Source organism: Syngnathoides biaculeatus, chromosome 12, assembly GCF_019802595.1.
Source record: "Syngnathoides biaculeatus isolate LvHL_M chromosome 12, ASM1980259v1, whole genome shotgun sequence".
Lineage (NCBI taxonomy): Eukaryota > Metazoa > Chordata > Actinopteri > Syngnathiformes > Syngnathidae > Syngnathoides > Syngnathoides biaculeatus.
In genome coordinates, this window is record NC_084651.1 from 10,067,553 (window position 1) to 10,092,193 (window position 24,641).

Sequence of the window (24,641 nt, forward strand, 5' to 3'; positions counted from 1 at the left end):
ACCAAGTCAACTTCAGAGTGGCTTTAAAAAAGTGTAGGTGTGACCTGGTCAAAGTCTGGACCTGAATTCAGTTGAAATGCTGTGGTATGACCTTAAAAAGGCTGCTCATGCTCGAAAGTCCTCTAGTGTTGTGGCATTAAAACAATCATGTAAGGAGGAGTGGGCCAAAATATCTTAACAGAAATGCGAATGACTCTTTGCCAGTTCTAGAAAAATGTTTTTGTTGTTGCGCCCAAGGGACTTCGCACTTGGTGATGTTCAAAATTAAAGTAAATTGAACTGGGGAAACTATGCAGAAGAAGAAGTCAGGGAAAATTTTCACCACACTGTACAATTAACGCTAATCAAGGCATTGGACAAGCCACCAATATGATGACATTACTGTGAAATAATTAAAGAAATTGCGAGAAAAATAAACTTTTCACCTCTGAAAATTTATGTACACTAAAACTGCATTCAAAAGATCGGAATAATTCTTTCATAAGTGTTCTCAGACTTTATCACCAAATGTCAAAACTCTGATGGACTGGCCAGTCCAGGTACCGGCCGCTCCAGGTCCTACCAGCAGGGTCTATATTTTCCCAAATTTCAAACTTTTTGGACTGCAGCTTCTCCTAGAACATACTTCATTGACACCAATTACTACTTTTCTATGAGCCCGGGCACCTGTGCCATCTTGTGACATCATAGAGTCTGAAAAGATCCGGAAATGTGAATTTGTGAATAGAAATCTGCATATTGTCAGGGTTTCGTTGGATGCATACTGCACACATTCTGTAATTAAAAAAAAAAAAAGAAAATCCCCGTCAGAATCTGTTCGGTCACCACTAGAGAGTCGGAGAAGACCCCCTGAGCAGTATTATAGTTCCTTGCACAAGGGCACAATGACAGTTCTCAGGAAGTAAATGGCACTCGGTCCTCGAACCTCATCCCTAACTCGATTCTCTCCATCAATGTTTCCAAATGATGCAACTTGAAGTACTTCACAGTAGCAGTGTCGTATCCGTGTCCATGTGCGTGTGTGTGCGTGTGCACGTTTAAATCGTCCAAGCACAATCATTTTTCTTGATGGGAAGCTCTCATCCAGAAAGCACACGGCTCACTCTACATGAAAGAACTAAAATGTCTTTTAATTGTTGTCCCTCTCTCTCTCTTTTTCTCCCGCGCTCTCTCGCTCCTCCTCGCTCTCCTCCCTCCTGCGCATATTTACACAAGTGGAAGATGGAGACAAAAAGTCAACGTGTAATTAAGACACATTACTTTGATTGTTTTCTTTATAGATTACGGCGGGGCGGGATGTGATTGGACGAAAGGAGAGAGAAGGGAGGAGGGGAATGGGGTGAATGCTTGGTAGGGGGTGGGGACCCCCTGCCATGATTTGGGATTGTGTTTCTAATGTTTTGTTTACAGAGTGTTAATCATGCCTAATTAATAATCCCACCAATCTGACAGCGAAGGGGAGTGGAAAGAGAAAACGGCTCAACGCTGACCATCAACGACGCAGTTTATGCCCTCGAAAGCAGAAAAAAAAAAAACCAAATGTTCAGTGCTTCTTTGCAATTGCTGCATATACATGGGAAAAAAATGTAACTTAAGAAAAAAAAAAGAGAATCCACTTATTTATAAATAAGTGCAACCAAATTATAATGTAATAATAGCTCATTATGAAGCCGAAAGTCATACAGGAAGGATTATGCTTATAAAATAATATATTCTTACATTGCTTGCTGCATTTCTCAAATGAGTAAAATGTTCTTTTTATGGCTCCTTGTACCTTCGTCCTTAATTAAAATAATTCTGAGGAACTTTTTTTTTTTTTTTAACCCTCCTGTTAATTAAATGCTAATTAATTTTGAGTTAGTGTAGTAGATATGAAAGGACTGGAAAAAACAGAAAGGTTGCTTATGTCAGCTTGGAATTGGGTGAACAAGTCTTGAACGTGGTCAATTTTTTATTTTATTTTATTTTTGTTTTTGCAGGGTGCTGAGGTGGGACTGTGAACTGGACATATCAGCTTTGGAAGCCCATTTTGACGTTGTCATGTGTGCAGACTGGTAGGTATATACACAAACGCACACACACACTTTCATCATCACTTCCGGGTGACAGTTCTTGCGGGCACCACCTCCACCTGGACCAGGACCTTCCCCCTCCACAGGTCCACCTCACACATTCACACGCGCACTTGCGTACGTGCGCTCCGTTGGCCGCATGCTTCCATTTTACACTAAATTGCTTCGTTTTCACGCTCCGTGTCCCGGCAAATGGATGACTTAGGCAAATTGCAAATAATTGCGTCTGGACAAGGCGGCGGGTGCGGGAAGATGGAGAAAGAGTTTGAAGGGCAGATGCGAGGAGGTGGAGAAGTAGAGGAGCAATGGGCGATAATGTAAACATCACAAATGAGCTTGTCTGTCATTGAAAGGTAGAGCTGTGCACACGCGTATGTGAGTTTATGGCACAATCGTATTGAAAATACAATATAACGTGATATCGTGGGATAAAAATACATGATGTGATCTTATACAATGGGTTTGAATACTTTGTATGAGGTCGATATGATTCCCTACGATGGGATGCAATACTATACAGTAATCCCTCTCTATGTCGCGGATCACCTATTGTGGATTCAGTGCATTGCGGATTTCTGGACCCCCCCCCCCCAAAAAAAAAGCCAAAATCTGGATAGCGACTTTCTAATGCACCATCCTTGGCGCGACGATATGGACCTAATGAAGCAATAAATAAATTAATTAAAAAAAAAAAAAAACTCCAGGATACATTATTGGTACAGTACAGGGAGTCCTCGGTCTATGACTGAGATCCGTTCCTAGGGTAGAGACTTAACTCGAATTTCGACTTAAGTCGGATTCCACCATTAAAGTCAGAATTTACATCAAAATACTTTGTATTAAAAACAAATACATTGCCATAAACTAGATGACGTATTTAGCATTACTGCTGAGAGGTGGATGGAGAAGAAGAAGGGGGGGCTGCGCTTAGCTATCGCGAAGGAACCTGGTCCTCAATCCTCTCCATCTCGACAAGTATCAAAGAACCTTGTTTTGTGATCATTGGATCCGACATCGGAACGGAACCCTTCACCTGCGCTAAAATACAGACTTTGTCTTTAATAATTGTCACCACGGTCAACTGACTGAAGCCTTGGTGGTGTTGGTGTCTCTCCTTTCTCCAATCTTTTTATGATCATTGAACGTCGTTTCCATGGTAATGGATTTTCTTTTGGCTGCAGAAGCATTGCTAAAAGACACAGCTTTCTTTTTTGGGGCCATAATGTCTAAAAAGGAGGGCAAAAAAAATGCAAAGATACTCCCGGCGCACAAAGACAGACTAGCATTAGCCGGACAAAATGACGGACGGCGTACGGGTGTTGTAAAGTTGAAACGTCTTGGGTTAAGACCGTCTTAACGCGAGGACTCCCCGTACTGTAGCGGGAAGCCACATTGATAGGGTATAATGCGGCATCCCCAGCAAGACGACAAGGCCCAATCAATCAAATAAATAAATTATTTGCCCCTACTTCGTTGTTTTTCCACTTTTCACGGGTGGGTCTGGCACCAATTAGCTGTGAAAAGCAAGGGACTACCGTACAGTGTCTTCTTCTTTTCCTTTCGGCTTGTCCCGTTAGGGGTCGCCACAGCGTGTCATCTTTTGCCATCTTCGCCTATCTCCTGCATCTTCCTCTCTAACCCCAACTGCCCTCATGTCTTCCCTCACCACATCCATAAACCTTCTCTTTGGTCTTCCTCTCGCTCTTTTGCCAGGCAGCTCCATCCTCAGCCCCCTTCTATCAATATACTCGCTCCCTCGTGTCTGAACATGTCCAAACCATCGAAGTCTGCTCTCTCGAATCTTGTCTCCAAAACATCCATCTTTGGCTGTCCCTCTAATGAGCTCATTTCTAATCCTATCCAACCTGGTCACTCCGAGCGAGAACCTCAACATCTTCATTTCTGCCACCTCCAGTTCAGCTTCCTGTTGTCTCTTCAGTGCCACCGTCTCTAATCCGTACATCATGGCCGGCCTCACCACTGTTTTGTAAACTTTGCCCTTCATCCTAGCAGACACTCTTCTGTCACATAACACACCAGACACCTTTCGCCAGCTGTTCCAACCTGCTTGGACCCGTTTCTTCACTTCCTGACCACACTCTCCATTGCTCTGTATTGTTGACCCCAAGTATTTGAAGTCATCCACCCTCGCTATCTCTTCTCCCTGTAGCCTCACTCTTCCCCCTCTACTTTTCTCATTCACGCACATATATTCTGTTTTACTTCTGTTAATCTTCATTCCTCTCCTTTCCAGTGCATGTCTCCAACTTTCCAATTGTTCCTCTGCATGCTCCCTGCTTTCACTGCATATGACAATATCATCTGCGAACATCATGGTCCAAGGGGATTCCAGTCTAACCTCATCTGTCAGCCTATCCATTACCACTGCAAACAGGAAGGGGCTCAGAGCTGATCCCTGAGGCAGTCCCACCTCCACCTTAAATTCCTCTGTCACACCTAAGGCACACCTCACCATTGTTCTGCTGCCATCATACATGTCCTGTACTATTTTAACATACTTCTCTGCCACACCAGACTTACGCATGCAGTACCACAGTTCCTCTCTTGGTACTCTGTTATAGGCTTTCTCTAGATCCACAAAGACACAATGTAGCTCCTTCTGACCTTCTCTGTTCTTTTCCACGAGCATCCTCAAGGCAAATAATGCATCTGGGGTACTCTTTCTAGGCATGAAACCATACTGTTGCTCGCAGATACTTACTTCTGTCCTGAGTCTAGCCTCCACTACTCTTTCCCATAACTTCATTGTGTGGCTCATCAACTTTATTCCTCTATAGTTCCCACAGCTCTGAACATCCCCTTTGTTCTTAAAAATGGGAACTACAACACTTTTCCTCCATTCTTCAGGCATCTTTTCGCCCGCTAGTATTCTGTTGAATAAGTTGGTCAAAAACTCCAAAGCCATCTCTCCAAATTGCTTCCATACCTCTACCGGTATGTCATCAGGACCAACTGCCTTTCCATTTTTCATCCTTTGTAGTGCCTTTCTGACTTCCCCCTTAGTAATCATTTCCACTTCCTGGTCCTTCACTTTTGCCTCTTCAACTCTTCCTTCTCTCTCATTTTCTTCATTCATCAACTTCTCAAAGTATTCTTTCCATCTATTTAGCACACTACTGGCACCAGTCAACACATTTCCATCTCTATCCTTAATCACCTTTACGTGCTGCACATCCTTCCCATCTCTATCTCTCTGTCTGGCCAACCTGTAGAGATCCCTTTCTCCTTCTTTCGTGTCCAACCTGGTGTACATGTCTTCATATGCCTCTTGTTTAGCCTTTGCCACCTCTACCTTTGCCCTACGTCGCATCTCGATGTACTCCTTTCGCCTCTCCTCAGTCCTCTCAGTATCCCACTTCTTCTTCGCTAATCTCTTTCCTTGTATGACTCCTTGTATTTTGGGGTTCCACCACCAAGTCTCCTTCTCCCCTTTCCTACCAAAAGACACACCAAGTACTCTCCTGCCTGTCTCTCTGATTACCTTGGCTGTCGTTGTCCAGTCTTCCGGGAGCTTCTGCTTTCCATCCAGAGCCTGTCTTACCTCTTTCCGAAAGGCCGCACAACATTCTTCCTTTCTCAGTATAATAATAACCCCTACTCCATTTCTCTTCCCATCTACTCCGTGGTAGAATAATTTAAACCCTGCTCCTAAACTTCTAGCCTTACTTCCTTTCCACCTGCTCTCTTGGATGCACAGAATATCAACCTTTCTCCTAATCATCATGTCAACCAACTCCTGAGCTTTTCCTGTCATAGTCCCAACATTCCAAGTCCCTACACTCAGTTGTAGGCTCTGTGCATTCCTCTTTTTCTTCTGACGATGGATCCGGTTTCCTCCTCTTCTTTGTCTTCGACCCACAGTAGCTGAATTTCCACCGACGCCCTGCAGGTTAGCAGTGCCGGGGGCGGGCGTTGTTAACCCCGGCCACGACCGATCCGGTATGCGATTCTTTAGATGAACGCTCATATTTGTTTGGCACAGTTTTTACGCCGGATGCCCTTCCTGACGCAACCCTCTGCATTTATCCGGGCTTGGGACCGTCCTACAGATCGCACTGGTTTGTGCCCCCATAGGGCTGCATTACCGTACAGTGTAACGTGTACTAAGATGCATTTTGATGTGATACAATGTGATAGAAAACGATTGATAAAATGCAATGGCCGATACGTTTACCTGCCAAGTGATGTGATGAGTGCAGAATACGATCCCCATGTAATGCAATGGAGTGTAATAGAATGCGATGCAATAAGATTGATAGGCTAATATGTGATTCTATATTGTGGTCGATTGTGTAATATGAGGCGAAAAAAATGTAATGTGATACACTACACAATACGTGACTGAATGTGATTTGAGATTAATACGATTGGATAACATATAATACAATGCAATCATTACAAAGCAATAGTATAATAATGTTATATGATACAAGGTCGATATGATCTTATTTTAAATGTAACATTTGAGCTAAGAGAAATGCCTTGGGAAGAAAAGAATAAACTCTTGGTAATAAATTTATATAATTTTGTGGCACAAATTTCAGAATTTGGGGTGGTGCTTCTCAGGCAGAGGCCTCGCTGGCTCTGACCGCTCACAACCGGTCCGGACAGACTGAAAACAAAGACTTTCTGTGTTGGCGCACGTTAAGTGCAGCATTAGCCAACGCTGTTATTGTAATGTCACGGTCCTTCCAGGTAATAGTCATCTCCAGAACCCCACAAAGGCGAAGAGGGCGGATGGCTCGATGGAGGATATTTTAGATTTACATGCAATCAGGCGAGAAAGGAATCAATTACACGTAAAGTTCTCACATCGTGAACGAGCGTCATGCTTTTGGCGTGTGTGTGTGTGTGTCGTGAGCCGCTTCCCGCTAGCTCCATCCTTGAGCGGTCGTGAGATAATTGCAGTGGGCGCCGGTTGAAGAGTGACGGCTGACCGATTAATGGGCACGTCATTGTGATGATCACCTAAGGAAAGGTCAACAATGCGCCATCCACTTTGATTAATTACGTCTCCAACTGCGAACAGTGAGAGTGAGTGTGCCTCGTTGCATATCGGCGTGTGTATTAGCGCTCCATTTTCTTGTAATGTCATTGGATATCCCCCACTGTCTTTCCTTTGCGTGGACAAAAAAAGAGTTTTCAAGTCCATTGTTTTTTTTGGTTTTTTTTTTTTGCCCATGTTGTTAAAATTGGAAATGTCCTACCTGCCCTGCTATTCCTCATGATAAATTACTGTGAGTTTGTACGTAAAATAATGGAGTTTCTCGGGGGGGTTTAAAATATTTTTCACAATACATTTATTTAAATTTCAAAAACATTTTAATGTCAACAAAATGCAAACAAACTGAACAGCATTTAATAATAGTTGAAACTGGATGGTTTTGGGCACAGTTGTCAAACTTTATCTCACTGGTCACATAGGAGTTTGGCCCGTTTTGCAATATGCAATCACATAAATGATATCACCACATCATATTAATACGGACTCATAACATTGATGAGTAATGAGTTCTGAAATCAGAAATCAATGAAAATCGGTTGTTCAACTGCTGTTCTACTTATTTTGAAACAAAAATGTTGGCAGAAGCTCACCAGTATGAAACTTGAAGACAGTTTGGAGTTTAGGAAAAAATAATTTTTTTTCCTCAGCGGGCCACATGAGATGATGTGGTGGACTCCTTCTGACCCATGTGCTGCAAGTTTGACACGTGCTCTGTAGCACTATAGAGCAAGGTTGAGAATTGTGCTATACCATTCATTCATTTTCTTTGACGCTTATCCTCACAAGGGCATGCTGGAGCCTATCCCAGCTGTCAACAGCCAGGAGGCGGGCTACACCCTGAACTGGTCGCCAGCCAATCGCAGGGCACATAGATACAAACAGCCGCACTCACAATCACACCTAGGGGCAATTTAGAGTGTCCAATTAATGTTGCATGTTTTTGGGATGTGGGAGGAAACGGGAGTGCCCGGAGAAAACCCACGCAGGCACGGGAAGAACATGCAAACTCCGCACAGGTGGGTCTGGGATTGAACCCGGGACCTCAGAACTGTGAGGCCAACGCTTTACCAGCTCCGCCACCGTGCCGCGCTGTGCTATACCATATTTATTTTTTTTAGTTCATGTTTTCAGCATTGAAGATTTAGTTGAGGAATGTCATTTACTGAGATATAAGTTGAGGTTTGAGCATACAGTATGTTGCAAAATTATTGACTAATTCCTGCATCCAAACTGCATTTAGATGAATGAAAACACCAGCCTTTTTATTTTTTTGTGGCCAATACATTCAGAGCAGCACGGCGTCCATGTTTTGACGTTTTAATGTGCGATGGGATCGCGAATACGTGGCGTTCGCACAGATTGTGTTGCACCCGTGATTGAAGGGGTGTGAGACTGAGGCATTCCTGCAGTGGGGATGCGGGTGGCACCGAGTTCTTGGCTCTGGAATTCGGCCAGCTGGATTCTCTCGAAAATCCGACCATGTGTAGGCACCGAGATAAAAGCCTGAGCCGATGTTTGCTCCACTATGATAGTATGCTGCGAAACAAAAGTATTGGGACACCGCCTCAGAACAGGAAATCCGGCGCGGCGTGACGGGGGTGGGGTGCAAGGGAATGTGGAATAAAACATCCTCGTGTCAGAAAGCTCAGTTCAGGGGAGGGGTCACCAGCATGGTGCCAGCGAGCTAGAAACACCACCTCAGTGATGAACTTGATGATGATGTCATTTCTTCCCTCTTGAACGGGACAAATATAGATATCCACATAGACACACACACACACACACACACACCCCACTAGTTGCACTTTGACCGTGAATGCCTCGGCGCTGGAGGTCGGCGCGACACAATTGGGTGGTCTTAAAGGTCAAGGCCTCTCAAATTGAGAGTCCGGGAATGGAATGAAAACCAGACACCTGTGACGCCTCATTTCTGTGCACGTTGCCCACTTGTACAAGCGATGTCGCAAATATCCATCCTTTCATAATCAACTTTTCATTTGGGTGAATATCTTTGTTTTTTTTTATTATATGCATTCGTTATTTATGCGTGTATATTTCGGTGGCACAGCATCCCGCCTGTGTGGAGTTTGCTTGTTCTCTCCGTGTCTGCGTGGGTTTTCTCCGGGTTTTCTCCTACATCCCAAAAACATGAAACATTAATTGGACACTCTAAATTGCCCATAGGTGTGATTGTGAATGCGGCTGTTTGTCTCGATGTGTCCTGCGATTGGCTGGCATCCAGTTCAAGGTGCACCCCGCCTCCTGCCCGTTGACAGCTGGGATAGGCTCCAGCACTCCCTTCAACCCTCATGAGGAGGATGAGCGGCAAAGAAAATGGAAGGATGGATGTGTATTTTTAAAGATGGAATTATGACTCATTTTGTCTGTTGCCCTCTGAGTGACACCCTGTCCTTCCCCTGCCCTTGTGTGTGTTTGCATGTGCGTGTGGATGTTCGAGCCGCTGCCTCCACCCAAGCAGCCCACTTCCTTGTTGTTGCCCGCCGCCCGCTCTTCCTCCCCGAGTGGATACGCGTGGCGAACAAAACCAAACACAAACTTCTCACCTTTCAAGGCAAATAACCCTCACACCCCCGTCGACCCCGGCAAGAATAATAAACTGGATTTAAGTAGAACTTGTGCACATCCTGGTTTCACTTAAGAGCGGTGGGTGTGTCGCCCAATGTGTATTTTGAAATAGGCCCAGTCGCGATATTCCTGGTTGAAAATAGATGATGCATATTCGAGTAGAATTTCAACAAAAGGAATTAGTCTTTTTGCAGGTCCAGATTGCAGCTGCATGCTCCTGTGGGATGTGGGGGATTATGCCAAATCTGTATTGTTGCATTTTAGTCAAATTAATCATATCTCATCTGACATAATAACCGCACACATTTGTGGGGTCATTTTGGCATAGGGGTGGTCTCGCTTTGATGGTTTAAGTTCATTTCAGTTGTTTTATGACTACAGCAAGGAGTTGTACTTTTTTTTCTAGCATTTGCAGCACTTCATTTTTTTAAGGTCTTTGAAGACTACAAAACAATACAAACACATTGAAAGACATTTTCTGTGGGGAGAAAAAAAAATTGTAAAAATCGTTCACAATTTAAAAAAAAAATTGGGATTTAGCGGTGGATTATTGTTTTTAATTTTAAAAATTATTGTGGGGTATTATGAGATGTTTTTACTGAAGTAACATTTTCCAAAATGCTTAACTATTTCAAAAAATTCTCAACTTAAAAAAAAAAAGAAAATCAGCTTTTGACTGAGCGATATCTCCTTACACTGCGGCATCCATTTCGACTTGCATTATCATTGTCCTATAATGCGCGACTTCAACATTTCTTTCGATTCAAACTGTTTGAATACGAACCACACGTACCTGCGCGCGCACATTTTGCGTATGTATGTGGACGTCATTTTGCTCCGTTCCTCATTCCTCTCTGTGCCTCGATAACGGGTCGGGTCCAATACGCACTCGTATTTGGTCGTAAACTCATGCAAATTGTTTTTTTGGCCTTCCCTCTGTTGTCCCGAGAGTTTATTTGTCAACAAAATCAAAATAAACATGACGCAGCCTTATCTGCAGTTGCCATCAGGACAATGCACACTTACGTCTCTCTCTGTCTCTCTCTCTCTCTCTCTCTCTCCTCTCTCTCTCTCTCTCTCTCTCTCTTTCAGTTTGTTTCTCGACCAGTACAGAAGCAGCCTGGTTGATGCCATAAGGAGATTACTGCAACCCAACGTAAGTGTGTGTGTGTGTCTACTGTATATGTCTGTGCTCATCCCCCATTCCTCTAAATCCACCTCCCCACTCTCCTCAATCATAATTAGGCCTCAGCACACATTAATAGTGTGACAGGATTAATATCGTGTAATGCTTTAATGCTTTATGCACAGCTCTGATCTCTGTGGCTCTGCCTCCTGGCCTCCCCTTCATCATAAATCCCGGGCAACTTCTCCCTTTTGGCCCCGCGATAAGACCCCATGCTGCGACAGCCAAAGCAGATGGGGGTGGTGGGGGGGGTGTTCTGTTGGGAATAAAAGCAAAAGGCTGGAAGAGATAGGGTTGAGATTTCGCTTCATCTGAAGGAAGCGGGTCGCGTTTTAAGTACAGAGGCCAGGCTGCTGGAGGGAGTTTGTCGAAAAGGAGATGAAAACGGCACCGATGAAACGAGAAGGAGGGCAGAGCGCCCGCACACTCGAAGGCGGGCGACGCTGAAGAAATTGACGTGTGAATTACACTTTCAAGCGCAAGACTAACTGGAAGACTGCTCACGCCAAAAGCTATTTTGCTTTAATTTTCCAATCATTTAGGCAACATTAGTGTTGGAATTATATGGAAGTAGAATATCAGTTTTCAGTAATAGCACTTTTTAATAGTTGTTTTTATATTCTTCTGGAATTGTGACCAGAAAGCCACTTAGTGTCATCAAAACTGTGATAGTTTTTCTCAAATGGTTTTGGGAGAACTCATTTTGGGAATTTTTACCAAGTGTGTCTGACGTGAAAAAACAAGAAGCTCCCATGAGAAAAGCATCCAAGACCAGCTACAAGTTGCATGAATGTACGTGAAACTTTTTACGTTCTAACAAAACTGAGGTTGAATGTTTCGGACTTAATTCCAAAAAGTATGTTTGGTGTAAAAGTGATACTGCACATGAGCAAGTGAGGACTTTCTGACAATACATGTAACAACAATCTCCTACAACACAATGGCATAATATCAAAAGTATTATGTTCTGATTAAACCATGGTGGAACGGTATGACAAGAATTCCAAATCGTAGTTTTTTTTCCCCATCCATCCATTTTCTTAGCCGCTTATCCTCACAAGGGCGGCGGCTGTGTTGGAGCCTATCCCAGCTGTCAACAGGCAGGAGGCGGGGAACACCCTGAACTAGTTGCCAGCCAATGGCAGACATTTTTTTTTGTCACAAAAAAAAGTAAAAGACATGACGGTGGCACCAGAAAGATTTGGCGCAAAAACAAGGCTGCGCATTTTGGGCAAGTGCTTTTTTCCCTCCATGTGACACCAACCCCTCATGAGATTAACATCTTGGCCAAATTTATCAAAAAATTATCATGAAATTTTGCTATAGTAAGCTTATGGCGTCACCAGACTTTTTTTTTTTTTTTTTTCCAGCTGGAATCCTTACATTAGTCAACTTGAAGGATTTGTGAGCAAATCTAAAAGTATTCTAGCAGTCTAGAAATATTTAGCACAGGAAATTAACTGCAGTTAATGCATACATTCGCGTTCCACTGTAATGGACCTTTCCGATCTGTCAGTCACTCGTACAATAATAGCCAATCAGATAGCCGCATTGTCTCAACCCCTGGCTTGATCCGCTCCTCTTGTCATCATGTCCCACAAGCAATGCTGGTTATCGGTGGCGTGCGCTTGGAAAAGTTAATGTTACGAAGAAAATGGTCCTCAGATGCACTTGGGGAACGTGCAATTCTGATGAAAGGTATCCGGCTCGGTTACAAGGGGCCCGGTTGATTCATTTTCCAAAGCCTAAAACACAGTTGACGAAGTGTCTACGATGGATTAAGGCTTGCAGAAGACCGCACGTACAATAAATGTGAACAATATCAACAAACACAAGGCTGTATGTTCGAAGTTAAGTGAGGGAGAAGTATCTTCTCTGAGTTTGATTTTCTTATTTTCAGTGGTTTATACATTGAAGGAGAACAGCTTTCACTTTGTTAGTGTATCACTGACCTGCTGAATGAAGTGTGTAATGTTTCATGCCGACGAGTCAAGTTCGTGATACGTAAATGCACCGTGTCATGCAAAAGACATGTCCATTTACCGATTTGTATCACATCACATCACTTTCAAGACAGAGCACTGGATTCCATTACGAGCCAAAGTCAAAGTTTTTCATCTGGTGACTACGTTACCGACTGAGTTAATCACCATTGTTTAAATGCACTGGTAGAAAATCGAACCTAACTAATTTAAAAAAGACTACAATGATATTACTCGTGATCTTTCCAAGTAAAAAGTAGTCACCTTGCTCTACCTGCGCAGCACGATTCCACTATTTTATCCAGTTGGATTTAATTTTGAAGTTTGTGATGCGTCAAACTTTTTTGTATCGATCGCCAACGTTTCGCTGTAACTCTGACATCGTGTCCTGCTCCGTCCAAAATCTTAATTCTGTTTACATATCCCTGCGTGAAATAGAGACCTCTCTGTAGAACTCTCTTGGACAAGTCCGACGCATTTGGCAAAAAAGTATTATCTGGAATACTCGATAGAGAATCAACTTCAAACCTGTTCTGTTCAGTCGCCATTTTGTAAGCTTGTGGGAGATGGCAACAGTTGCTTAAGATCGCCAGTCGGAGAGGTTTATTGGATACCTGCTAGTCATTTGGTTGTTCCCATGGAAACACCGGTAATAGTCGGCTTCAACACTCCCACAACCCTTGTGAGGATAAGTGGCGTGGGAAATGGATGGATAATATCCGGACATAAAAGCAGTTCATATAAACTTGGTCATGTCATGCAATATCATGTGCATCTTAGTCATTATTTAGATATTTGTTGTGCCGTTGTGCTTTGATATACTTTGTTGCATGTATCACAATACATTTTTTTTTCTTCCGAATAAGAAAATGTTTATGTTTTTTTTTTTTTACAGTCTGCTGCGGCACACCGCTGCGCGGTAACAATGGCGAGCACTCGTGCCGCCGTCGCCGTGGTACATCTGTGCGCTTCGTCTCGCTCTAATATAATCATATCTTCCTCTTTAATCCCGCCGAGATAATTCGGCAGCTAATATGATTTGAGCGGCGGCCATCAGACACAACATCGCTGCCACGAAGAGCCCGGGCAAATATTTAATAATTTGCTAAGCTGATTAAACAATTAACAAAAGCCTGACTTCTCTCATGTAATGGCACTAATTTGTTGTTTGTGACAAAGGTGCTCCATCCGGGTGGCGAGAGCCTCTTAATCAGATGATTAATGTCTGCGAGTATGTGTGTGTGTGTGTGTTTTGTGTGTTTCATTTCTTGTTGGAGGCGCTTACGAATGGATCACTGCATGTTTGGATTTAAAAAAAGAAAAAAAAAGTCTGACAAAGTGAGTCACCCCGCTGCTTCCTGTGCTTTTGTGTTAATTGGTCTGTTTGTACGTGCTTGTCTCTGTGCTCCGTTTAATTAGAACAATAACAACACAATCAGCGTGAAATAAAACTCAAAGCTGGAGGATTTCAAAGAAACTTTGAACCTGTTGTTAATCCTCTTAGTACTTGCGGGACGTCTGCGGTGCGCACGCACGTACACACAAACACGCTTTCTTCTTAACACACGTCTCACTCCTTGCGAGATTATTGAGACGTAACTTCATGGCCCGCGTGTGTTTGTTCTCGTTTCCACGGCGCTTTGATTTGTTTTGTTTTGGAACTTAAAGGCGCGGTGTATATTCATGACTGCGTTTTTGTAGTTTTGTGTGCTGGGACTGTATGTGTGAAGTTATTGTTGACTGTTTTGTCATCCGCCAGGGCGTGGCGTTTGTGTTCGCCCCACTCCGAGGTGACACCCTGCAGACGTTCTGCCATCTGGCCCGGCAGGCTGGACTCCTGGTGGCCCAGCAGCAGCGGTACGATGCTCAGGTGTGGGACGTGCATCTGAAGGTGAGACCTCAGTTTCTGCTTTCACAGCTATCAACTCAAGCAAAATGTCACAGTCGAGTGCACACCTCTGTATAATAATAATAAGTCAAACCAAAAAAAGCTTTGTCTGTCTGTACCATCGCAGGCTACTATCTGGTATCAAGAACAGATGGTGGCTTTTTAATTTGGAATTGGACTCTACCATTCATTTAAATAGTGTCAAATTTATTCCATCATTCCAAGCCTTTGTCTAGATTGATGCCAACAGTTGAGTTCTTCCTTAGCGAATGTACCACTCATCCGTTGTTTGTTTATGAGTAATCCCACTAACTAGTTAACTAACTTAAAGGAATACTCCCCCGATAATGTGCAATAAATCCACCAATGTGAAGTAATATTATTATTACATATATTTTGGACATTAATTTGAAAAAAAATTGTAAATAAAGAAAATTTTTGAAATCCAAGCAAAATCTGGATATGTGCCGGCTTTAACAGCCAAACACGGAAGAAACATCCTTAGCATTACAGACCATTCATTCTAGCTAAGCCAAGATGCAGGCGTGTTCTGCAATAAAACTGAGAAAACGCACTGGGTAAAAAAAGTCAGGCCACGCCGGCTGTATATTCTCTACATCTAAACCAACTCCTCACAAAGGCATCAAACAAATCTCCGTGGTCCATATAATGGGATTATTGTTCGTCAGCGCCACGCCCCTCCCAACACGTCGAGTTCCGCCTGTGTGTATTCTGGCTCAAGCACACAGGCTTGAACATTGTACATCATGCTATTTTTGTTTTGTTTGTAATTATTTTTCACAAAAATCGGTCAAAAAATTCCAGATAATGGACGTTCTCTGTTCGGTGAAATGTGTCCACGAGCAATGGGGGGGTCAGGACGGCAAGCGCTGCAGGCGTGGCAAACAGTGATTGGCTCTCAGTTTTCCAGCTGCGCTCATTGAAATGTCTGAGTGAGAGAGGAATTTCGACAATAATTTTCCAATTTAGAGATGTTTCTTCTTTCTAAATCTGTGGATAACTGGCATTAAAAGAAATACTGAACCCTCATCTACTAACTTTTAATGTCTGCTCCCATTCCGATTACTTTCGACAAAGTCCTCCTTTAAGGTGGGTACAGTGTCATTCGTTTGGTTTGCTTTGTTCATATCTGAATGACAAAAGTCTGTCCGAGCCAACTCATCAGCCCAACAACCCAAACCAACCATTAAACACTCAATCAATCAATTGTGAATGAATCAAAACGAAAATGTAACCCAACCAACCAACAGGCTAACCGACTAACCAACTGACCCTTATCAAACCATCAACTAACAATTTTAGCCCACTAAAAAAAACACAACCAATTAATCAAACAACAAACAAATGTATCTCAACCGTTTAACCAAAGGGTCAAACAACAAACCCAACTTATCAGCTAACCAAATAAACAGCACAACCAAATCAAACGACCAACCAAACAACTATGATGCAACCAATCCAACTGACTGACTAACCATCCCAACCAACAACTGGTCAACCCAACTCAATCAACAACACCAATCGGCCAACCAACAAATCAACAAACCAAATATGTCCGCCCACCCCAACTAATCAGTCGAGAATTTCACATTGCCTACATACAGAACTCATTCAATGAACCAACCAACTCCCAAGAACAAGACTGGAATACAGTTACAATTGATCCGTTTCCGTAGAATATGAATGACTTATTACACATTAGTTACAATATCTTATTTTTCGCTTCATTTGAACGGAGTTGCAGTACGTGACATTGGTCTCAATTGTCAACAAGTCTTTTTGTTTCATGGTCTGGTGGGGGGAAAAAAAAACGGCAGCTTTAAGATGCCGCGTGGAGGGAGGCTGCCTCCGAAAGCACCTGAGTTAAGGGAAGCGCCGTCCCGCTGTCCAGTTGGTCCCCAACACTCCTGGGACAATTGGACTGTAAACTGCACCTTTAAGTGACTCACTGAGACCTCTTTGCTCATTAAATGTTATTGCAGACTTGCTAAACCCACAGCCACATTTATTCACGGGAAACGGGTTTATTCGTTATACCCTTTTATATTTGCATTTTACACTCACTGGGTGAATTAAGCACAATTGTGACCCGGACAAGACAAACAAACATTTCTTTCTCAGTGTTACTGTGTTATGTCATTTTTTTTCTTTTTTTTTTTTAAATGGGTTATTCATAGTATACTTCCTGTAATGCCCTCACATGTAGAAACGAAAGAGCCACAGTCACCAAGGCACATCTCAGCCGTTTATTGATTGCCGGGACAATAATAAAACAAACACAGCTTGCACAAAAGCTGCCGTCAGCCACGGCTCTCTCCCAGATCCTCACACTCACTCCCCAAGATCAAACGCCACCATATCAGGCTCCGCCTCTTAAAGGTACAGTTACAGACATACAGGTCTGTGCAGTATTTTTTAAACTATATTTTACGCTAGCATTGTGGTTCAAATACGTACAGTAAAGTGTCTTTAATAAGTTAAATGTTGTTTTAACATGTTTATATCTTTTTAAAATGTGCAGGGGGATTTTTTTTTTCAATGCTTTTACATTGTTCATTACGTTTTTTGTTTCACCAATTGCAGGGGGATCTGAAACAAATCCTTCACAATAAACGGGGGCCTCGCTGTATTCAATCCACAAAATGCCAGTGATTGGAACGGTTGTTGCGGTTTCTCATATTTTGACCTTCTCGCGTAGCGACGACTGTGTTTGAAAACACCCGGGAATTAACGGAATTGATCGGGATTACGTCAATGGAGGGCCTTGGTTTAGCTGTGACACACACACACGGATGCGCGCGCACACACACACACACACACACACACACACACACACCACACACACACACACACACACTGGCATGGGGGTCAGGTGCTGCATGCTAATATGAGGACAACTTGGAGTGTCCCCCTCACATCTGAAGGTGATTAAATCTCCTCTGCTTATCTTCTGATAAACACACCAAAAGAGAGAGAGCATGTGGGGGGGGGGCATTTATGTGTGCATGTGTGAGTGAGTGAGAGAGAGAGAGAGAGAGAGAGGAGAGAGAGAGAGAGAGAGAGAGAGAGAGCATGTGCACATGTCTGTGATGTCTGTATGTGCATGGCCCACACTGACCATCGTAACACACACGGACAACACGCTGTTAAAAATAAATAAATAAATAAATAAAGGGGTTATATCACCAGCTTGCACAGACCAGACATCACTTAGACGCCACATTGGCGAGACATGACACGCAAACACGCAACGTGATGATATCACACCCGAACATGCGCGGGGTAGAACGAACGAACGCACGCACACACACCGATGAGCCAACAAGCAGCTGCTCCTCATTTGCACGACAGATTAGCTTTCCTCAACTGGACGTGTTTACTTGCAGCGGGAGGACCGACAAATAAGAATATCACAACCTGCAGCGGAGCACACGCTGATTTATGTCGGCTTAAGGCGATCAAAGAAAAAAAAAATAATGCTTCTTTTTGCGGGAAAACTGACACTAAAACGCAAGTACAAGTCACACCGAAAAAATATCAGGTGTGTGTCATTGCTTCACTTTCCCCAACTTCACATTTTTTCCCCGACAGTCTATATCACGGCAGTTGCGCTACATCTGTAATACATTCAAAACACATTTAGAATAATTGCATTTCAGCATCATAATCCAGTGTGACAGTTTAGAGTAATATTGGAAGGACTGTGGCGATAAGACGACAATAAAAATTTACTAAAATGTCTCCATAGAGGGTTAGGGGGATTATTTCCATAGCATGAATTCCCCCAGGATGCATCGGAGGCATTCCGGATGTTATTTATTGGACAAATTGTAATCCCTTAAGGGGAATACCATTTCATAACCAGCATATTCAAATTTTTTTTTTTTTTTTTTTTTTTTTGGTTTTAAATGTATAAAAAGTCCAGGTCACATTTGTAGCTTGCCAAGTGGGGTACAATATTGTCATCTGCAACGTTGCATTTGGAGTTCAAAAAGTAACCCCCCAAAATGCATAAGTGTGTGTGTATGCTGCGACAGGCAGGCAGGCAGACAGGGCTAGCGCGTTATCCTCTTATCCCCACTGTTGTGGAATAGAGAGGCAAGCAGCTGGAGGGACTGCAAGCAGCCTGATAATGCCAGCGCTATTTTCTAACCCACCATCTTAATCTTGTTACTCAAATGGTTGTGAAGAGAGAGTCATGAATTTTAATTTTTCTCTCTCTCTCTCACACATACACACACAGCACACTAGTGCACCCCCTCCCCTCCCCCGCCCCTGTCTTTTGCACATGCATAAGCAGAAGTATCCATCCTCCGCTGCCTCCCTGACTCACCAAACTTCAGCCGGCTCCCCCTCAGCGCCTCCATCTCCTTACATTTCCTCCATCACAGCACACTTCTTTAATCACACCAACACAGTCTTGCATCTCTGGCTATAGCACTCTCCTCCCATTTCAACAAAGCAGAAGCATTCGGTGCAGTTTTTTTCACTTCTCCAACCCCCCGTCAAAAATAAATATGGTCCCTGTGCAGCGATCGAGAAGAAATACAGTGAAGAAAATAAGTATTTGAACACCCTGCTATATTGCAAGTTCTCCCACTTAGAAATCATGGAGTGGTCTGAAATTTTCATCGTAGGTGCATGTCCACTGTGAAAGAGATAATCTAAAAAGAAAAATCCAGAAATCACAATGTATGATTTTTTTTTTTATTTATTTTTTACGATTTATTTGTGTGATACAGCTACAAATAAGTATTTGAACACCTGTCCATCAGCTAGAATTCTGACCCTCAAAGACCTGTTGTTCCGCCTTTAAAAGTCCACCTCCGCTCCATGTATTATCTTGAATCAGATGCACCTATGTGAGGTCGTTAGCAGCATAAAGACACCTGTCCACCCCGTACAATCAGTAAGACTCAAACTTGTAACATGGCCAAGACCAAAGAGCTCCAGCCACGGCAATTCTCAGGCAGCGTGCCGTGGTGCACTAGTTTGCTGCGGGAGATCATCAGGGAGGCGGCAGCAAATTAAGCAATTCAACTTAGTTTGTCTGAAAAGCATTATTTGTTGATAACAAACTTATCTTTGCTCATTTATCTATGCCGGGGCTGTAGTGTGACAAACATAGCAATGAACTAGCAAATGCTACTCTAGCGATCCGTGCCTAGTACAGAGTCGCCACGTGAACCGCTTACAGACTTAACCACCGCTGCTCCAAATAATCAAGTGCCTTATTCACTGGGTACCTAAATAACCACGTTGCAAAGTGAACAGGTATCAAAATAACAGAGTACAAGCCAAATCAGGTAAAGCTAGCGGAACCGAGTACCTGAATAGCTAGGTACCAATTAAAAGAGACTGAATGAACAAGGTATGAAAATAACCAGGAACTAAATTAACCTGCTACTAAACTGAACAGCGGAACCAACGGAAATAGGAAACAGTGGAACCTTGTGTGAAAATAATAATGGGGTTACTGGAATAAAAAGACACCTAAAAGAAAAACTGTCTTGAGGTAGAAAAGTAACCAGGTACTAAAATCAACCGGCGAACAAAATAAACAAATATTTAACGTAATTCCCGGCCTACAGAGCGCACCTGGTTATAAGCCTCAACCAGTGCATTTTTATAGCAAATACCATTTGGTATTTATGTTATTTATTTACTATTTACTTTATTTTGGTATTTACCATACGCAGCAGCTGTGTAAAAGCCGCAAGTGCCCATATTAAAACCCATATTGAAACACGAGATATTTACAAAGACAGTACAGAGAGTTTAACGCTAGCACCGCCACGCTAACGCTAGCGCCACGCTAACAGGGCTGGTTAAAAAAAACCTTACTGGTAAAAATCACTGGGACATGGCAGTAACACGCTAGCGCACAGGGTCGGACCGGTAAAAGTCACTTCCTCGGCACATATATTCCACCGGTCTCACTCTTACCTTTTCCACTCGAGTACCCCCTTTCAGATGTTCCAAAAAAAATGCAGAAATTAGCCGCATCACCTTATAAACCACAGGGTTGAAAGCGTGTGAAAAAAGTCACTGCTCATAGGCTGGAAATTACGGTAAATACCCAAGCACCCAAAAAAGGATCAACCGAACCTTGTACAAAGACAATGAACGGATGCATGGGGGAGAAAATAGGTACCACCAAACAAAACAAAAAATGTACGCAAGTAACCCGATACCAAAGTAAGAAAGTGAGGAAAAATACAGGTACCGATATAATAAGCTACTAGAATGAATTGCAGAATATCTACAAATCAATATAAACAGGTACTGTATTTAAATAACCAAGTACCAAAATAACTTGTTCCTAAAATCAGCTGGTACTGAAATAACTGGGTAAATCTCATGTACCAAAATAACCTGTATCATATCAGATTCTGGCACCCTCTTCTGGGGCCAAATGCAGTCATGCGCTGCACGGGCCGGTTGAAACTGAACGGTGTGATTTGGGCAAAACATCTTTTCTGATAGAGACCCCAGACGGTCAAGTGAGGTCTCCCTCCCAAGCGAAGTCCCAGCTTGTCCGCTTCGTCCCCGGTGTAAGCGAGTGGAGATGCGGAAATGCGTGTGAGGGGGCGGGGGGGTACGAAAGCAGCGGTGAAAGTAGCACTAAAATAAATGACTTGCACCTTGGAAATACAAAAAGGGGGCGGGGAGGGAGACGGAGAGAAAAGGTTACGGGGGCGGTGGTTCAGGTTTGAGAGGCGATTTACGCAGCAACCCATGAAGCTGATTAGGCAGCCTGCGATCAGGAGGAACAGCTTTGCTTGTTAAACTTTTCACCTCATCCAGCTCTCAGCCTCCCTGCCTCCTCCCCTCGCCCTTTTTTTCCTTCCCTCCGTCTTGCATCGCCTCGTTCGCTCCTTCTGCCCAACCGCGTTTCACCGGGAATGTTGCTTAACATAGCACCCAGCACAGCGCCTTTCTGGGTTAGTCGTGGGGGGGGGGGGGGTATTACAGGCAGCTGCCCGTCCACGCCCATGCGCCTCTTGGGCCAGTGGCTCGCCCTCTTTTTCCTGCTTGTCTCTTTAAAGGAGGGAGGGTCACAGGCTCAAACACCGGCCGGTGCCTGGAGGGGAGATAACGCACATGAAGGGCAATTGGGGAAGAGGGGGGCGGCGGGGGGTGGGGGGTGTTTGCCCGTCAAAGCAACCATCTACCCAAATAACTGAGGAGGAAATGAACCGGCTAAAACCAAAGTAAACACAATAAACCAGGTGCAAAAATAACATCATGAACCAAGTACTCCGGATAACCGTGCACCGACTGTAGATAAGCTAAGCAGGGAGCTAACGAGAGCCGAGTGGGAAAAATAACCACATGCAAAACTGTCCCGGCGCCAAAATGACTGAAGAAGAAACGGGGACCACATAAAACATGTTCTGAAATAACCCGATACAAAAGTAAACAGATACCACAGTAAGTACATGCCAGAAAATACACGTTTCAAAGTCATCAACGACTACAATAAGTGCATAAAACTCTGGAACTCGGTATCTACGTAAATAACCAAGTACCAAGAAAAATGTACACAAGGAACCAGCAAGAATATACTTAAATATAAACTGTGTTATATAATAACCATGTTCAGAATTAGGGGCTCGGTGGCTGTGCTGGCAAAGCGTTGGCTTCAAAGTTCTGAGGTCCAGGGTTCAATCCCGGACGCGCCTCTGTGAAGTTTGCTAGTTCTCCCCATGCCTGGGTGGGTTTTCTCCAGGCACTCCAGTTTCCTGCCACATCCCAAAAACAACCAACCAAAAGCCAAAAACCAAAAACACAAGAGACAAAAACATTCTAAATTGCCCGTAGGTGTGATTTTGATTGCGGCCGTTTGTCTCCATGTGCTCTACGGTTGGCTGGCAACCACTTCAGGGTGTACCCCGCCTCCTGCCCGTTGACAGCTGGCATAGGCTCCAGTACTCCCCCCGACCCTTGTGAGGATAAGCGGCTAAGAAAATAGATGGATGGATGTTCAGGATTTAGAGTATATTTTCTCTTAAATTCCCAATTTTATTTTATGTATTTAAAATGAATGCAATAGCTAAATAGCATCGACTTGTATTTTGCAGTGCTTTGATCCTTAAAGCTACACCTTGAACATAAAGCAACACATGTAAACAGAAAATGTAACAGAAATCACAGTTATAGCATAGAAAAACTGATGGCGCCGCGCTGACGATCTGAGGAGTTAAACATCTCAATTAACAGTATGTCATTGTCTGCCTGTGTAGTTACAAACCTGTTTGATTCTTTTAATTATGTGCATTACAAACCGCTGCACGCTGACGACGGCGCGCTCCCTCTGTAATCTGTCCACGTTCAGATGCTGCAAGAAGGCAGAGACGCGTACGACGAGAACATCCACTACCCGCTGCTCCTCACGCTGACCAAAGGAGCCGCAGCGCAGTGAAGCGACCAAGTACGGACTGGGTTTTACACGCCGGTGGCGGGGATAGCCGTGGTGCGAGCCTTAGCGTTTTATCAACACTGTGACCCGCTCGTGATCCCCAGTGAGGATCGATATCATCGCACGTCGACATATCGGTGGCGCTGAAGCTCTGCTGTATAGTGCTACAAATATGTGTACTTTTTGAGCCTTCAAATGTTCTGGTCATCGTCAGCTCTCAAGCCAGTTTGGTCACGTTACTACTGGGCTTATTAACACAGTAGTTACATGGCCCATAATGTAATAACCACCCATAATGTAATACATTTTGTCCTTTTTCTGAAATATAACAGGCCCATAATCTAAAAACTGGCCAGTATCGTAATAACAGTCCTGAACCTATCACATAAAAATTGTACAATATTGATAGTACCATTATTTTTACATTACGTAACTGACCAAGAAAATAAAACTTACGTGTTATTAGAATATTACATTATTACATTAGGTTCCGTTCAATTCCTACTTGGGCAATTTTTTTTTTCACAGCCGAACATTACGTGACAGGTTCAGGACTTTTAATGCATTATTTGACAGATATGTGAGCTTGTTACATTTAAAAAGGGGGGAAATGTATTATGTTATGAGGTTGTAATTGCATTATTGGCCCGTTATTACATTATGGGCTTCTTCTGCACATGGGACAAAGGAAAAGTCACAACAAAAAGTCACTCGCGGTCACTGTGCCTTATTTGATTTTTATTTTGTATTTTTCCTAAATATGTACCCCATGCCCTCAAAGAAAAAAATAAATAGTAGTCGTGCCAAAGCCACTGATGTCACTCTTAAAAAAAAAAATGGGAATCATATCTTCACTGTCAGGTGTGAACATCTTCTGTCCAAATTTGGTCAATTTTCCCCCTTTTTTTTTTTTTTTTTTTTTTTACTATGATACCATTAGCTCGCCTCCGCGTGGGTCTGTCATTTTTCCAAACTATTAAGCAATCAAAAGTATTGGAAAGTGCTCGCTCTCTTTCATGCTGTAATGTTAATGCTGTTAACATGAAAACGGGAAGGTTTTGGTGATGCGCGGAATCTGTGTTTCACTGTGTACTTAAATCTAATTGCGTTATAAAATTGACTTCAAGAATACTTTTTTCTCAAATATTAAGTTTTTTTTTTTTTTTTTTTTTTTTTTTTAAGTAACCTAAAATAGTTAACATGGGTGCTTACTGTGAAATCTCGTTGGTTGCTGCTATCCCTGTGACGTCAACACTTCAGTCGCCTCCCACGTCCGCCATGTTGCTTTGACAACTTCCACTGTGAGAAACAATTTTGGTTTTTTTTTTTCATTTCACATCATGAAATACCTCATAAAGAGCACAACTGATATATTGCTGCATAGGTAATGACAAAACAAACAAAAAAACTTCCCGAGGCCAATTATCGAAGCACTGAACTTCCATTTATTGTGTTCCA

At 43.1% G+C, this 24,641-nt stretch overlaps 1 protein-coding gene across 2 annotated transcripts in view; it reads left to right on the forward strand.

Moving 5' to 3' along the window:
- The window catches only part of camkmt (calmodulin-lysine N-methyltransferase), a 118,310-nt gene extending 93,998 nt beyond the window's left edge, over positions 1-24,312 (forward strand). The window contains exons 8-12 of one of the 2 annotated variants that reach the window (XM_061836604.1): positions 1,980-2,054; positions 9,557-9,670; positions 10,777-10,840; positions 14,612-14,743; positions 23,100-24,312. In XM_061836604.1, coding sequence (XP_061692588.1) covers positions 1,980-2,054; positions 9,557-9,670; positions 10,777-10,840; positions 14,612-14,743; positions 23,100-23,186 — 472 coding nt within the window. In that variant the 3' untranslated portion in view covers positions 23,187-24,312. The remainder of the gene's footprint in view (positions 1-1,979; positions 2,055-9,556; positions 9,671-10,776; positions 10,841-14,611; positions 14,744-23,099) is intronic. The other variant, XM_061836606.1, reaches the window with a different exon arrangement.
- Positions 24,313-24,641: the final 329 nt, after the last annotated feature.